Below are 16124 nucleotides of genomic sequence, written 5' to 3' on the forward strand. Positions count from 1 at the left end.
CTGATTCCATTCTCCTCTGGAGTACATATCTGATGAAGGTCCATTTCTGAGACCGAAACGTTGACGTATTATTGTCTGGGATGAAATAAAAACTACTTTCACTTAATCATGAGTGCCAGGTTCTTCTTTATATATCATTACGGTTTGGGAACCTACCTTGGCACCATCATACAGCTGTGCACACATTTACTTTATATATATCTCTGGAATAGTGAGGCGCAGAAACAAAAGAAAAACAGCGCCGGAATCAGGAGAACAGTGGAAGTTATACAAGGTGAAAAAAAAAATACATATTTATGGTAAGTGACAGGTCCTGTTTAAGGAGACTGTCAAATTGGTGAAGGAAATCGTATAGGCATTGGTAAATAAAGAATGCAAATAGTCTTTTTTGCAGAGAAAGATAATGGGGTCTTAGTGCCACATATTGGCGTTAGCAATCCTGTAAGCCAGTCTTGACTCTTAAAGGGGGTGTCCAGTGAAAGCAATTTATCTACCTATCCCCCCCCCAAAACAATAGAAAATGAGTTTTTCAAAACGTAATCACCCCCGTCAGTACTTTCCTAATTTGTACTGTCATTTGCCCCCGATTTTATACTTATACTCACTTCTTTATTACAGAGGGAGCGACTGAGAAACATCGAGCGAATCTGCTTCCTCCTTAGGAAGGTAAGGCTGACATTATTACAGACCTCCCAATATTTAAATCCCTCCTTTTCATGGGAAATAAAATATAAAACTTTAGGGCTCACGCCAGGCACCCACAAAACCTCATGGAAATGTTTATTAGATGGGACATTTAAGCCTCACCCCTTCTGAGAGCTGATTTCGAGGGGTGCGTTATAATTTTGTGGACATGATGAAATATTAATGTATCCGGAGTATTGGTAACTGAGTTGATCAATAGCCGCGTATTGAGAATTCTTTTCATATCACTACTAGATTTTGGTATTTGTACACTCAGTAACGGCAGCCATGTTTGCAAATATGACAACAACAAGAGCATTTGTGGCGCCCCTGAGGCCCAGTCGCCACAGAGGTACTGCACCTTCTCCTAAGGTGTAGTGCCCCACCATCCGGGTAAGGTGGGAACTTCTTTCCACACTCCAACGCTCGCACCCCACACAACAGGGTAGTTTTGCATAACCACATTGCGGCTCAGTGCTCAGAGGGTAGCAGAGCACCTTTGGTGGTTCCCTGCTTGGAACACTGGATGTGCTGGGAGGTGGGTGGAGTTAAGATACAAAAAAGAGTGGGAAAGTGTAGGAGGACAGGTCAGTCTGACAGAAGGTCAGTCGGGTAGGAAGTCACTCAGACAGGAGTGAGGATCCCTGGAAGAAGGGATGGAGGAAGGAGTGCTGCAGCTGCCTCAGTGATCTGAGCCAGCTGGCACGGGAAAGGAAAAGGAGAAAGACGTAGAACTGAAACCTAAGCTTCCATAAGAAGGAAAGACAAGTACGGAACGAAGGAGTAGAGAGAACAGAGAGGACGTGGGTTAGAGGAGGAACCCTGCCTATAGGTTCTCAGCGCAAGGCCGGGGCCCGGTCCTCAAGGTTGTATGGACACTTATGGTTCTGCAGCAGACACCGGTGGAGTAGTTGGCTGTAAATGCACTACTCCCATCCAAGACTCGGGGCACAACAGCAATTGGATAGAGAGCTGGGACTCAGGAGAAGGGAGTCCCCGAAGCAGGCTACAGCAGTCTGCCGTACAAGTAGAGTTCTTGGGAACATCTGACAGGAGGAACTCCAGTGTAACTCAGTACTAGGAGATCTTCACACTTTAAGGGGCTATAGAGGAGTCGTTCAGAAAGGCACATGTTGGCGGAGTGTTGGAGAGGAGAATCCTAACTTGCCCAGAGGTTGATTGAGTCTCTGACCCGGAGGACACGGCCCGGAGGCAGGCACCTGTGTGTGTGTGTGTGTGTGTACAACGGACTGTGAGTAAAGCTTTGGAACTACAAGCCCCGGTGTCCCCCATTCTTTTGTGCGCTAACACATTCAGCACCGCTATAGCTGGGTACCATTCTCCACACCGCCTGCACCTCTCCTCTTCCATTGCATCCATGCTGCCCTGGGGCTACAGCTTCACCTGTGGGGAGCTACACCATCTAGGCTGCAACACACACCAGCCCCAGAGGATCTGCATGCAGCGTCGGCCTAACATCCTACTTGCCGAAAACCACAGGTGGCGTCACGAACTATTCATCTAACTACATTCCCCCATTGATTTGGGCGTCCAGGGCCACGGACCGGGTCACCGCTGCTGTGACACCTCCCGTTGACGCCGGCCCGGTACCGAGTACCCCATAGCCCTGGGAGGGCGACCCACATCCATATTGGTTGTCACCGCTGAATTACGGATATTGAGCTCTCAGCTTGTTCAATCAATGATATAGGGTAGGGGCGTTTTTACCCTCAGTGACCAAGATATACGTTCAAAAGTCGCATCCAGTATGGGGGCTCTTGCTATTGTCATGTTTGCAAACTGCGAATTGTATCTGGGAAAAAATTCCAAACATAATCACCAAACTCTGGTTGCTCTAATCAGTGGTGTATAGCTAATTTTGGCAGACCACGTGGCCAATATGGGGTCCGTGAGTCACGTGGGCTGAGACCAGAGCAGCGGGGCTGAATGGGAGAGGTGAGTATTTTTTTTTTTTCAATCAGCAAGTACATTGTGGCATCATTATCATATACCGTTTGGAGAGCTATGTGGGGTGCCATCATATTATTTGGAGGACCATCATTCTACTTGGAGAGCTATGTGGGGGCCATCATTCTATTTGGAGAGCTATGTGGGGGCCGTCATGCTACTTGGAGAGCTATGTGGGGGCCGTCATGCTACTTGGAGAGCTATGTGGGGGGCCATCATATTATGTGGAGAGCTATGTGGGGGGCCATCATATTAGGTGGAGAGCTATGTGGGGACCATCATATTATTTGGAGGACCATCATACTACTTGGAGAGCTATGTGGGGACCATCATGCTACTTGGAGAGCTATGTGGGGGCCGTCATGCTACTTGGAGAGCTATGTGAGAGCCATCATACTATCTGGAGGGATACTGGGGGGGGCGATCATACTATTTGCAGGGCTATGTGAGGGGCCATCATATTATGTAGAGAGCTATGAGGGCACCATCATATTAGGTGGAGAGCTATGTAGGGGCCATCATATTATTTGGAGGACCATCATACTACTTGGAGAGCTATGTGGAGGACCATCATACTACTTGGAGAGCTATGTGGGGGGCCATCATATTATGTGTAGAGCTATGTGGGGGCCATCATATTATTTGGAGGCTATGTGAGGGCCATCATACTATCTGGAGGGATGCTAGGGGGGGCGATCATACTATTTGGAGGGCTATGTGGGGGCTGTTATTTTATTTGATAGTCTGTGGGGGCCAATTGTACTACTTAGAGGGCTGTGTATACTGTATGGAGGGCCACAATACTTATGGAGGGCTGTAATGGGGCCATGATTGTGCGGAGGGCTGTGTCGGAGCTATCATACTATATATGGGGGACTATGAGTGCCATCATGTTGTATTGGGGTCACTGTGGGGGTATCATACTTTGCGAGGGGTGGTACTGTAGTGTCATCATACTGTGTGTGAAGAAATTCACTGTACTTGTGGGGGGGTGGCACATTTGTTGGCATCATACTTGATCGAGTTCATGAAAGGGTAACTTAGCGCGTGGGGAAACTTTACTATGGGAGAGCTGCAAAATTGTAAGATATGCTATTCTGTGACCCCCATGATTTCTATGAACGCCCCTTGACACTGATGTATGCATATATGACAGTTTTACATTTTGGGTGGACAACCTCTTTAAGATAGTTTATCCTTATTAGTAATTATAAGATATTAATTATAGCCATTCATAATAATAATTATTAGATAACAATATGTTTAGCATGATCAGAAGGGCATAACAAGAACATGCATTGCCTTTATCTCTTGACTGCCAACATTTAAGATTGGCCATCTGGAAGGAGAAAGGATTTTTTTTTCCATGTAGCCATTTTTTAAATCATGCCCACCCCTCTCGCTCGCCCTCTTCCATAGCCCTTTGGATGCCAGGGCTCTACACTAATGGAGCATTCTGACATGATACATGAGAAACCTTTCTGGAAGCACTGTAACCCTTCAGGGCACAATATTTGGGGGTATTTTTTGTGTGTTCTGCTTGGTAATTCCATGCAGGTGTTCTTAACATCAAGGATACTGCTTGGCTTGTGTTTCGGCAATGTCTAGTAGGGGAACTAAAGAGTAGTTGCAGAACTTTGCATAGCACAATTATTAAAGGGTTGTCCAGAATTTCGTTTGAGAGCAGGGATGTGATTAAAAAAAATACCAGTTATGCATTTGTTCAGTCCCCCGCTGCTGCAGCGCCGCCGCTCCAGTGGTTTAAATTGTAGGAGCAAAGTAAAAAAGAACTCTTTAAAATGAATTAAATTTGCAGAGTACAAAGTGTCTTGTAATTAGCGCTAGAAGAAGACAAGGACTGGAGGAGAGAACTAATCATGTGATTCCCATCACTCATTCCGATAACACACCATAGGAAACCTGCAAATTTCCAGCTGAGGACTCCGCTCCTGGAACAATGGCTGGAAATGATCCCAGAATCAGTGGCATCCGTCTCGTTACAGTAACAAGGAGCGAGACGAATATAGGAAATGTTGAGGTTTGTTTTCTGTTATACAGTAGATCATGGTTACCGTTAATATTTAATTGGATCAGGACTTAAAAGGCGACAGTTCTACATGATTTCCATGGCTTCTTCTCACTTGCTTATATTACAGTCAAGTTTTCTAAAAGTTTGAGCTGTTGGAACATAATGTCTCCGGTACATACTGTAAGTGGTAATCACTCACTATGTCCCTGTCCCGACTGAGACTCACAATCTACCTAGGGTCGCAAACATGTCATCAATACCTCCAGCACTTCCACTTCTGGTGACGCTGTGGCATCTCTGTGCAGGGCTGCCACCAGGAATTACAGGGCTCCATACTGGCAAAATGTTCATCTCTGCCTTCACTTCTCAAACCTTCCACAGTTCCACCACCCACTCTTGGAAAAACTCTACCTCGTCCTCACCAATCGCACATTAACAGTTCCCATCACCAGGTCACATACATAGCCAGCAGCTTTTGTTTTGGCCAAAGGATTTTTTAAGCCACCACCACAACACGGTACTACAGTCATATGTTAAAGTTTGGGCACCCCTATTAATGTTAACCTTTTTTCTTTATAACAATTTTGGTTTTTGCAACAGCTATTTCAGTTTCATATATCTAATAACTGATGGACTCAGTTATATTTCTGGATTCAAATGAGGTTTATTGTACTAACAGAAAATGTGCAACCTGCATTTAAACAAAATTTGACCGGTGCAAAAGTATGGGCACCTCAACATAAAAGTGACATTAATATTTCGTAGATCCTCCTTTTGCAAAAATAACAGCCTCTAGTCGCTTCCTGTAGCTATTAATGAGTTCCTGGATCCTGGATGAAGGTATTTGTGACCATCCCTGTTTACAAAACAATTCCAGTTCAGTTAAGTTTGATGGTCGCCGAGCATGGACAGCCCGCTTCAAATCATCCCACAGATGTTCAATGATATTCACGTCTGGGGACTGGGATGGCCATTCTAGAACATTGTAATTGTTCCTCTGCATGAATGCCTGAGTAGATTTGGAGCGGTGTTTTGGATCATTGTCTTGCTGAAATATCCATCCCCTGCGTAACTTCAACTTCGTCACTGATTCTTGCACATTATTGTCAAGAATCTGCTGATGCTGAGTTGAATCCATGCGACCCTCAACTTTAACAAGATTCCCGGTGCCGGCATTGGCCACACAGCCCCAAAGTATGATGGAACCTCCACCAAATTTTACTGAGGGTAGCAAGTGTTTTTCTTGGAATGCTGTGTTTTTTAGCCTCCATGCATAACGCCTTTTGTATGACCAAACAACTCAATCTTTGTTTCATCAGTCCACAGGACCTTCTTCCAAAATGTAACTGGCTTGTCCAAATGTGCTTTTGCAGACCTCAGGCGACTGTTTGTGGCGTGCTTGCAGAAGCGGCTTCTTTCGCATCACTCTCCCATACAGCTTCTCCTTGTGCAAAGTGCTCTGTATTGTTGACCGATGCACAGTGACACCATCTGCAGCAAGATGATGCTGCAGGTCTTTGGAGGTGGTCTGTGGATTGTCCTTGACTGTTCCCACCATTCTTCTTCTCTGCCTTTCTGATATTTTTCTTGGCCTGCCACTTCTGGGCTTAACAAGAACTGTACCTGTGTTCTTCCATTTCCTTACTATGTTCCTCACAGTGGAAACTGACAGGTTAAATCTCTGAGACAACTTTTTGTATCCTTCCCCTGAAAAGCTATGTTGAATAATCTTTGTTTTCAGATCATTTGAGAGTTGTTTTGAGGAGCCCATGATGCCACTCTTCATAGGAGAATCAAATAGGAGAACTACTTGCAAGTGGCCACCTTAAATACCTTTTCTCATGATTTGATACACCTGGCTATAAAGTTCAAAGCTCAATGAGGTTACAAAACCAATTTAGTGCTTCAGGAAGTCAGTAAAAAGTAGTTAGGAGTGTTCAAATCAAGAAAATGATACGGGTGCCCATATTTTTGCACAAGTCAAATTTTGTTTAAATGCAGATTGCACATTTTCTGTTAGTACAATAAACCTCATTTGAATCCAGAAATATAACTGAGTCCATCAGTTATTAGATATATAAAACTGAAATAGCTCTTGCAAAAACCAAAATTGTTATAAAGAAAAAAGGTTAACATTAATAGGGGTGCCCAAACTTTAACATATGACTGTATATGACACCATTTATCTTGCCATTGTATGACACTATTTATCTTGTCACTATATAACACTATTTATCCTGACACTGTATGACACCATTTATCTTGGGCACTGCATGACACTAGTTATGTCGGTACTGTATCACACCATTTATCTGTATGACACTATTTATCTTGGCACAATATGACACTATTTATTTAATTTATTTTGTGACTGCATGACACCATTTATGTTGACACTATCTTTTACACCATTTATCAGCACTATGGACTATATTTATCTTGTATATGACACTATTTATCTTGGCACTATATGACACTATTTATCTTGGCAATCTATGGCACTATCTTGGCTCTGCATGACAACACTTATCTAGGCACTATTTCTCTTGGCACTATATGACACTATCTATCGTAGCACTGTATGACACCATATACGTACCATTTCACTATATGACACTATTTATCTGTATGACGCCACTTATCTTGGCACTATATGACACTATTTATCTTGACATTGTAGGACATTATTTATCTTGGCACTATTTGATACTATTTATCTGTTTGACACTATCTTTGCACTATATGACACTATTTATCTGTATGACACCGTTCATCTTGGCACTATTTGACAATATTTATTTGGCAATATATATACAGTTGTGGCCAAAAGTATTGACACCCCTGCAATTCTGTCAGATAATACTCAGTTTCTTCCTGAAAATGATTGCAAACACAAATTTTTTGGTATTATTATCGTCATTTAATTTGTCTTAAATGAAAAAACACAAAAAGAATTGTCCTAAAGCCAAATTGGATATAATTCCACACCAAACATAAAAAAGAGGGTGGAAAAAAGTATTGGCACTGTTCGAAAAATCATGTGATGCTTCTCTAATTTGTGTAATTAACAGCACCTGTAACTTACCTGTGGCACCTAACAGGTGTTGGCAATAACTAAATCACACTTGCAGCCAGTTGACATGGATTAAAGTTGACTCAACCTCTGTCCTGTGTCCTTGTGTGTACCACATTGAGCATGGAGAAAAGAAAGACAACCAAAGAACTGTCTGAGGACTTGAGAAACCAAATTGTGAGGAAGCATGAGCAATCTCAAGGCTACAAGTCCATCTCCAAAGACCTGAATGTTCCTGTGTCTACCGTGCGCAGTGTCATCAAGAAGTGTAAAGCCCATGGCACTGTGGCTAACCTCCCTAGATGTGGACGGAAAAGAAAAATTGACAAGAGATTTCAACGCAAGATTGTGCGGATGTTGGATAAAGAACCTCGACTAACATCCAAACAAGTTCAAGCTGCCCTGCAGTCCGAGGGTACAACAGTGTCAACCCGTACTATCCATCGGCGTCTGAATGAAAAGGGACTGTATGGCAGGAGACCCAGGAAGACCCCACTTCTTACCCCGAGACATAAAAAAGCCAGGCTGGAGTTTGCCAAAACTTACCTGAAAAAGCCTAAAATGTTTTGGAAGAATGTTGTCTGGTCAGATGAGACAAAAGTAGAGCTTAGAGTTTACAGGAGAAAAAAATAGGCATTCAAAGAAAAGAACACGGTCCCTACAGTCAAACATGGCGGAGGTTCCCTGATGTTTTGGGGTTGCTTTGCTGCCTCTGGCACTGGACTGCTTGACCGTGTGCATGGCATTATGAAGTCTGAAGACTACCAACAAATTTTGCAGCATAATGTGGGCCCTACTGTGTAGACACAGGAACATTCATTGTGAGAAAGCTGGGTCTCCCTCAGAGGTCATGGGTCTTCCAGCAGGACAATGACACAAAACACATTGCAAAAAGCACTAGAAAATGGTTTGAGAGAAAGCACTGGAGACTTCTAAGGTGGCCAGCAATGAGTCCAGACCTGAATCCCATAGAACACCTGTGGAGAGATCTAAAAATGGCAGTTTGGAGAAGGCACCCTTCTAGTATCAGGGACCTGGAGCAGTTTGCCAAAGAAGAATGGTCTAAAATTCCAGCAGAGCATTGTAAGAAACTCATTGATGGTTACCGGAAGTGGCTCGTCGCAGTTATTTTGGCTAAAGGTTGTGCAACCAAGTATTAGGCTGAGGGTGCCAATACTTTTGTCTGGCCCATTTTTGGAGTTTTGTGTGAAATGATCAATGTTTTGCTTTTTGCTTCATTCTCTTTTGTGTTTTTTCATTTAAGACAAATTAAATGAAGATAATAATACCAAAGAATTAGTGTTTGCAATCATTTTCAGGAAGAAACTGAGTATTATCTGACAGAATTGCAGGAGTGTCAATACTTTTGGCCACAACTGTATCTTGGTACTATGTCACACTATATATCTGCATGCCATCATTTATATTGGCACTGTATGACACTCTTTATCTTGACATTGTATAACTTTTATATTGGCACTATACGACACCATTAATTGTGATTCTTTATGATTATTTATCTGTTATTTGGTTAAAATGATTTAACCTTGACAGTGCAGGGCTCTTCTTATTTGGATGCTAAATGACACTATATATCTGTGCCCTATATGACACGATTTATCTCGACCATTTACAGTTTCTCCAGAATGTACCATGGTTTTTGCTCCCTTCAATGACATGTTCATGATTTCCTTTGATTATCACCTTCCATCCTGTAGTTGGTCATCATCTTCCTCTTCTTTTTTTACCATCAGCCATATCATATGACACTATTTATCTTGGCACTGTATGACACTATTTATCTTGGCACTGTATGACGCCATTTATCTTGTGACTGCATGACAACATTTATCTTCTTTTTACCATCAGCCATATCAGCTGGAATATTCAACTTAATTTGTACAGAACCCACAAGTGTATTTTGTGCCCTCCGTGTTATCAGAAAACACACAGTTTGTAAGTGATATAAAATTTGAAGTCCCTTTGAAGCCGCCAATTATTGCACTTGACCACCCATAAGGGCGTCACGCATATTGTTAATATTCTATTTAAAGTGCAGACAGTAATTAATTCTTCCTAGCAGGAGGTACATGTTTTATTCATGGACATATTTTTGTGAAGCTCTTGTGATGTAAATCCTCCATCGCTGGCTGCCCACAAGATGTGTCACAACTTGTGACAAACCCCATAAATATTTCATGACTGTAGGATGAGCAGGTTTGTGCCAGGTAGGTAATCCTTTCTAGATTGTAGGTGGTGGGTTGCGTGGAGATGCAAGGGTGGGATTTACAGTCTGCAGTGATATTAACCTGTTCCCTACCAGGGTATGGATATGATAATACGGGATTTACAGCTATCTACCATAGGTATAGATTACACCTAAGCCTTTAAGGGTGGGGGAAAGAGGGGTCTTCCAAGTACAGACAAGGATGGATTATGCTGCACTCCATAATGTATTTATATATAAAGTGGTTTAGGGGTTAATAACAGTATTTCTGGTAATAGGTGGTATCTCCAGTGTGGTTTGATGGTTATTGCTCACCAAGGATGGAGTAACCGCTTTCCACACCAGTAGTGCCATCTGTACCGTGGTGTAAATAGAGTCCGGTGGGACCCAGTGCCAAAAATTGAACCTTGGCCCCCCCCCCCGCCAGCATGTTGGTCAGATGTGTGGGCCTTTGTAGAACCTATAAAATATGCGTATTTACCTCCCAAGTAATAATGTCCCCCGTCCTGTCTCCTTCCTGTAATAATGTCCCCATCCTGGACCCTTCATGTAATATTGCCCCCCCCTCATCCAATAAAGACATTTGTATTCACCTCTCACCCTCATGTAATAATGCCCTCAATCCTGGCCCCTTCCTATAACACTGTCTCCTTTCTGTAATAATGTGCCCCATCATTGGGGTCTTCCTGGTAAAATGTCCCCCATCGTGGGCCCATTCCAGTAATAATGTCCCCCAACCTAGCTAATTCCAAAAATAATGTCCTCCATCCTGTGCCCCTTCCTGGTATAATGTCCCCCAGCCTGACCCCTTCCAATTATAATGTCCCCCCATCCTGCCCCCTTCCAATAATAGTATCCCCCATCCTGGGCCCTTTCCTGGTATAATGTCCCCGATCCTGGCCCCTTCCAGTAATAATGTCTCCCCGCCTGGCCCCTTCCAATTATAATGTCCCCCCCATCCTGCCCCCTTGCAATAATTGTGTCCCCCATCCTGGGCCCCTTCCCGGTATAATGTCCCCCATCCTGGCTCTTTCCAGTAATAATGTCCCCCAGCCTGGCCCCTTCCAATTATAATGTCCCACTTTCTGGTATAATGTCCTCCATCCTGGGCCCCTTCCTGGTATAATGTCCTCCATCTTGGGTCCTTCCTGGCATAATGTCCATCCTGTGCCCCTTCCTGGTATAATGTCCCCCATCCTTTTCCCCTTCCTCATAAAATGTTCTCTGTTCTGATGCTATTAGAAAAAAAAAATTCTTCTTACCTTCTTCCACCCTCACGATGTGCAGCTTCCTCCACCATGGTCGGCGCAAAAACCGGTAGCACACTTCAGCGTGCCAGCCACAAGCAGCGCATGGCAGTAACGTCATGCGCCACCCGTGACGAACACGCCGATGTCACCTGTCGGCCTCTGATTGTCCGGTGGCTTGTATTGCAGTGCAGGGAGCTTGCGAGTCTCTGCTCCGCAAAACATTTCAGCCGAATGTGCGTCAGCTGGCCCCCTTCCTGCCCTTTGTCCGGTCATGATTGCATCCTCTACGTCTGCAATCGTTATGCTCTTGCATCTGTAATATGTCACCAATATCTGTCTGCAATGGCCAGGGTTGGAGATAACTCAGATCCCGGATGTTTAACCCCATAGACAGAGCATCTAAAAAGTTTAATAGAAGTATGGGGTTCTCTCCACTTCCCCATCGGGACCCAATAGTCCCAGATTTGTATTGATAAAAACTTCTCAGAAGTGTGAATGACATAACAAAGAGTCTTAATGTTCTTTGTGCAGAGGTCTCTGTGCAGAGAGGGAGGAGGATCTGATTTGCTCTCATCACTTCTCACCAATGGTGCTTCCATTCCATCGCTTCTCACCTGTTCTGAGGGGCTTTTTTCCCCCTTAATAGACACATCGTCTTGTTCTTGGGCCGCCTTCTTCCTTCTTATCCCTTTCCCATACTGTGTATATTACTAAATGACGTAACTTTCGTACAGAGCCATGTTCCCAGTGCGTTAGACCTCATTCCAAGCTTCCCACCGGGTGCGGGAGTCGTCGTCATACTGTGAGTTCTTAAAGGTCACGATTTACACTACTAATTGCTTAAGCAACTAGAAAACGGAGTAAGGAAAGGTCACGCTCTGTCGGCTTTTATTGTGCATTTATCTGATCATTAAAGCCTTGAATTAAATGCCTGAACAAATGTTAAATATTTTATGCCCAGTGTGTCCTGCAGCGAGATTTCTACGTCTTGTATCCAAGGACTAGTGATACTGTTTGCATCAATTACGCTCTTATGTACAAAAATGGTTTCCAACCCTGTGGCTCTCCAGGAACTACAACTCCCACCATGCCCTGGGAGGTGCCTACAATAGAAAACCTTGAGTAACTCTATCCAATGATCTAATACCAATAAGTGTAAAATTCTGGTATCCCATTGAGGTGCCATCAGGTCTCCCGGTCTCCTTGTCACTCCACACGCCATTAGTATGACGTTGGTATTTATGAGTACTGTATGGTGGCACTTGCTGTATGGCACTGACATATTACAGTATATTATTTTTGCAGCCTTCTGACGGAATGAGGTCCCATGAGTAGGGATTGTCCTAAGCACGGGCCCCCTCTAATGTTTCTCCAGGAAGATGATATATTGGAGCTCCATCCAGCTATAGGTGTATTGATGATGGACAGTTTTAGCATGTACCAAGGTTATTACATTTTCATCTGTTTGATGGGAGCCCAGAACTTTGATGACTGTCTGCAAAGCAAGACCCCAACTTCAAAATTGACCACAATTTGTACCCCAACTTAAAAACAGGCCACAACGAGGATAGGTGGCCACAGAAGTCTATAATACAACAAGCCGTAGACATGACTCACCCCAACCTCTACTGGATTTGGTGGAAAGTTTGCACTGGGCTCTCCTTGGTGTATGGGATCCGAGAAGTGAGACCCTTTACCCATTAGATGAATTTTGGTTATGACAATTGTCAGAATACCTTTTTCATTTCCTTAAATTTTCTGTAATTTCTTCCAGCTGGTGCTCCCGGAATATTCCATTCACAGCCTGTTCTGCATAATGTTTCTATGTGCCGAAGAATGGTTAACACTTGGGCTGAACACCCCGTTGCTCTTCTACCATATCTGGAGGTAATTACTCTTATGTGACCTTACTCTCTCTGCATGTTAAGAAGTCTCTATAGTCACCTCCTGGTCAGTAATACAATATACAGGAAAAAAAAGGAGGGGGAGGAGGGAGATGAAGCTGCAGAATCTTTCCCTCCTGTGTACTGGGAGAGGTGAGAAGAGGCAGCAGCATCAGATATCTGATTGGCACACAGGATAGGACCGCCCATGAGGATCGGCATGAAGATGCTACTTACTAGCAGAATAAAAACAACCAGTCATTGCTGTCGTAATGGTACTGATTATAACTGCAGTATATGCAACAATGTTTACCTGTCATCTTTATCTGTCTCCAGGTATTTCCACTGCCCGGCAGACAGCTCGGAGTTGGCGTATGATCCACCGGTAGTAATGAACGCCAGCACCTTGAGTTATTGCCAGAAAGAAGCATGGTGCAAACTAGCGTTCTATCTCCTCTCCTTCTTCTATTATTTATACTGGTAAAAGCAAATTTATTTGAAATAGATAAATAATCATAACTACCAATAGATATTAGCAATAAGGCTCCGGCTGTGATAATTTTTTTTCCATCACTTACATGAATAAGACAAAATTTACATCTGATGATTTGTCATGGCGTCAAAGAGCCTACCGAAGTCCTGTGTCGCCACCCTATGGGCTTCATAGGAGATCAATAATTTTGCCGGATTAAGTCCCCTAAGGGGACTAAAAAAGTAAGAATTTATAAAAAATAATGTAGTAAAAAAATATTAAAAAAACCTAACAAAAATCTATAAAAGCTTGAATCCCCCTTTATTTAACTAAAAATAATACAAAAAAACATGTTTGGTATGGTTGTGTTTGCAAAAGTTTGAAATATGAAATTAAAAAATGAATTGACCCGAATGACAAAAAAAAAAACAAAGAACTAAATACCATAATTTTCGTTTATTGGTGTCTGCACTTCTAATAAAAAAAAGAGAAGCTGTTAAAATACTATAAATACCTCAAAATGGTATAAATAAGAAAAATCAATTCGCTGCGTTAAAAAAAAACAAAACAAAAAACGAGCCCTCACACATCTCCGCTGATGGAAAAATAGATGTGTTACAGGTCTCAGAAAACGGAAACACAAACCAATATTTTTTTGGGGGGGAAATGTCAGAATTATTTTAGGCCAGTAAAGTATTAAAATAAAATTTTAAACATTTGGTATCAATCTCAATAATTGTACTGGCCTGGAGAATCATGTTGCCAGATTATTTCTACTGCACAGTGAAAGTTGTAAAAATAAAATCGAGAAAAATGGCATAAAAGTTCCTTGAAAATGCAGGTACACTTTAAGCAGAAAGGAAAAAAAATGGACAAAATGTACATGATAATATACTCAAGATATAAAAGATACATACAGGACTTACAAATAGTTTATAAATAAGAGATGAAAAAATAAACAAGCAAAATTATACTCATCGTCTGTGATTTCATCTAGGGAAGCCCTATTGTATTCACATAATACCCAGATTTCATCTAACAAGGGTAGACTTAACTTTCTATACACAACAAGGGTAGACTTAACTTCTATACACAAGAACACAAGAGTAGACTTAAAGAATAGCTGTTGTTTTAGTTTTTTACTCCATAAAACAATAGCATATGTCAAAATAGGAACTATAATATATTTTATTAGAGAAATTGGCTTCTTTATTTTTCTAGACTGATCTTTCATTCTCAATATTTATGAGTCAAATCTGTTTTCAGTGAATATAGATTTTGTCATTACTGATAAGAGATGACAGTTGTTACTCATAGAGTTCTATGGAGAACGTGCAGTGTAATGCCTCTATCTGCCTCTAACTCCTCTCTTCTCCTCCTCTCTCCATAGAATTTTAACAGCACCAACTGTCATCTCTTATCTCAGTAATGGGAAAATCTGTCTACTGGTATAGTTATTTAGACATCATGAAAATGAGCAAGTTTGAAATTGATTTGCTTTTTCTTTAAGCTGAGATTTTCCTGATATGAGAGCTTTTTTCTTACATAGTGGACAGCTTGTTGCCTTCAAGATCAACCACCATAGCCTGGCCGAGTGTGTGCCGTAGCTACATTCCAAGGGGAGTAGTTAACTCCTAAGATACCAGACAACTCCCTCCAGTCCAGCCCATTCGTTTATATACAGTAGTGAGACAGTTGTTCTCTTCCCCCTCCCTCTCAGCTTCTGACGGAGCCCTCTCCATAGAATTTTGCATAACCCTCTCCATCTGTCATCTCTTATCTCATTAATAGAAAAAAATTGTCTTCATAGAATACATATTTTTCAAATTTTACCAATGAATTGATAGAGAAAGATCAATTCAGTAAGAGAAAGAAAAAAATACCTCTGATAAGAAATCTTACAAATTTGCTTATTTTCATGTGTACTATTGATTTGTGAAATAAAAATGAACACAACGGTTACTACTTAACTTTCTGCACACATGAGTAGACTTATTTTTCTACACACAAGAGTAGACTTAACTTTCTGCACATCTACTAGACTTAATTTTGCACACAACAAGAATAGACTTGATGAATATTTTTATGATATGAAATAGTATAGTTAGATGGAATTAAAATAAGCAAGGTTGCAATTGACTTACTTTTTGCATCTGCTGTGGTTCTCCTGATATGAGAGCTTTTATCTTACTTAGTGAATAGCTTGTTAATCAAGGAGATCGACCACTACAGCCTGGCTGAGTGTTCGCAGTAGCTACATTGTAGACTAAGGAGTTAACTCTTGAGATACAAGTCGGCTGTCTCCAGCCTATTGATTCCTATACACAAGTGAGACAGCTACTCACATCCCCTTCCTCTCATATCCTAACGGAGCGATTGTTATTAGTACTTCATAGTCAGAAGCTCCTACCTCCAACTATTGGCAGTTTCCTGAGCAATTCTCCTATTCATTGCTCACTTGAGCCATGCACTTGTTCAAATTCACTGTTATTTCCATACACAAATATGATAATAACAATGTAGAGTTCTGAACACGCA

General features: G+C 42.1%; 1 protein-coding gene across 1 annotated transcript in view; it reads left to right on the top strand.

Moving 5' to 3' along the window:
- The window catches only part of CNIH3 (cornichon family AMPA receptor auxiliary protein 3), a 77965-nt gene that overhangs the window by 54611 nt on the left and 7230 nt on the right, over positions 1-16124 (top strand). The window contains exons 3-5 of the mRNA XM_073556404.1: positions 619-666; positions 13006-13118; positions 13451-13594. Coding sequence (XP_073412505.1) covers positions 619-666; positions 13006-13118; positions 13451-13594 — 305 coding nt within the window. The remainder of the gene's footprint in view (positions 1-618; positions 667-13005; positions 13119-13450; positions 13595-16124) is intronic.

Source organism: Dendrobates tinctorius, unplaced genomic scaffold (genome assembly GCF_039654945.1).
Source record: "Dendrobates tinctorius isolate UK_male_01 unplaced genomic scaffold, ASM3965494v1 ptg000232l, whole genome shotgun sequence".
NCBI classification, from domain to species: domain Eukaryota; kingdom Metazoa; phylum Chordata; class Amphibia; order Anura; family Dendrobatidae; genus Dendrobates; species Dendrobates tinctorius.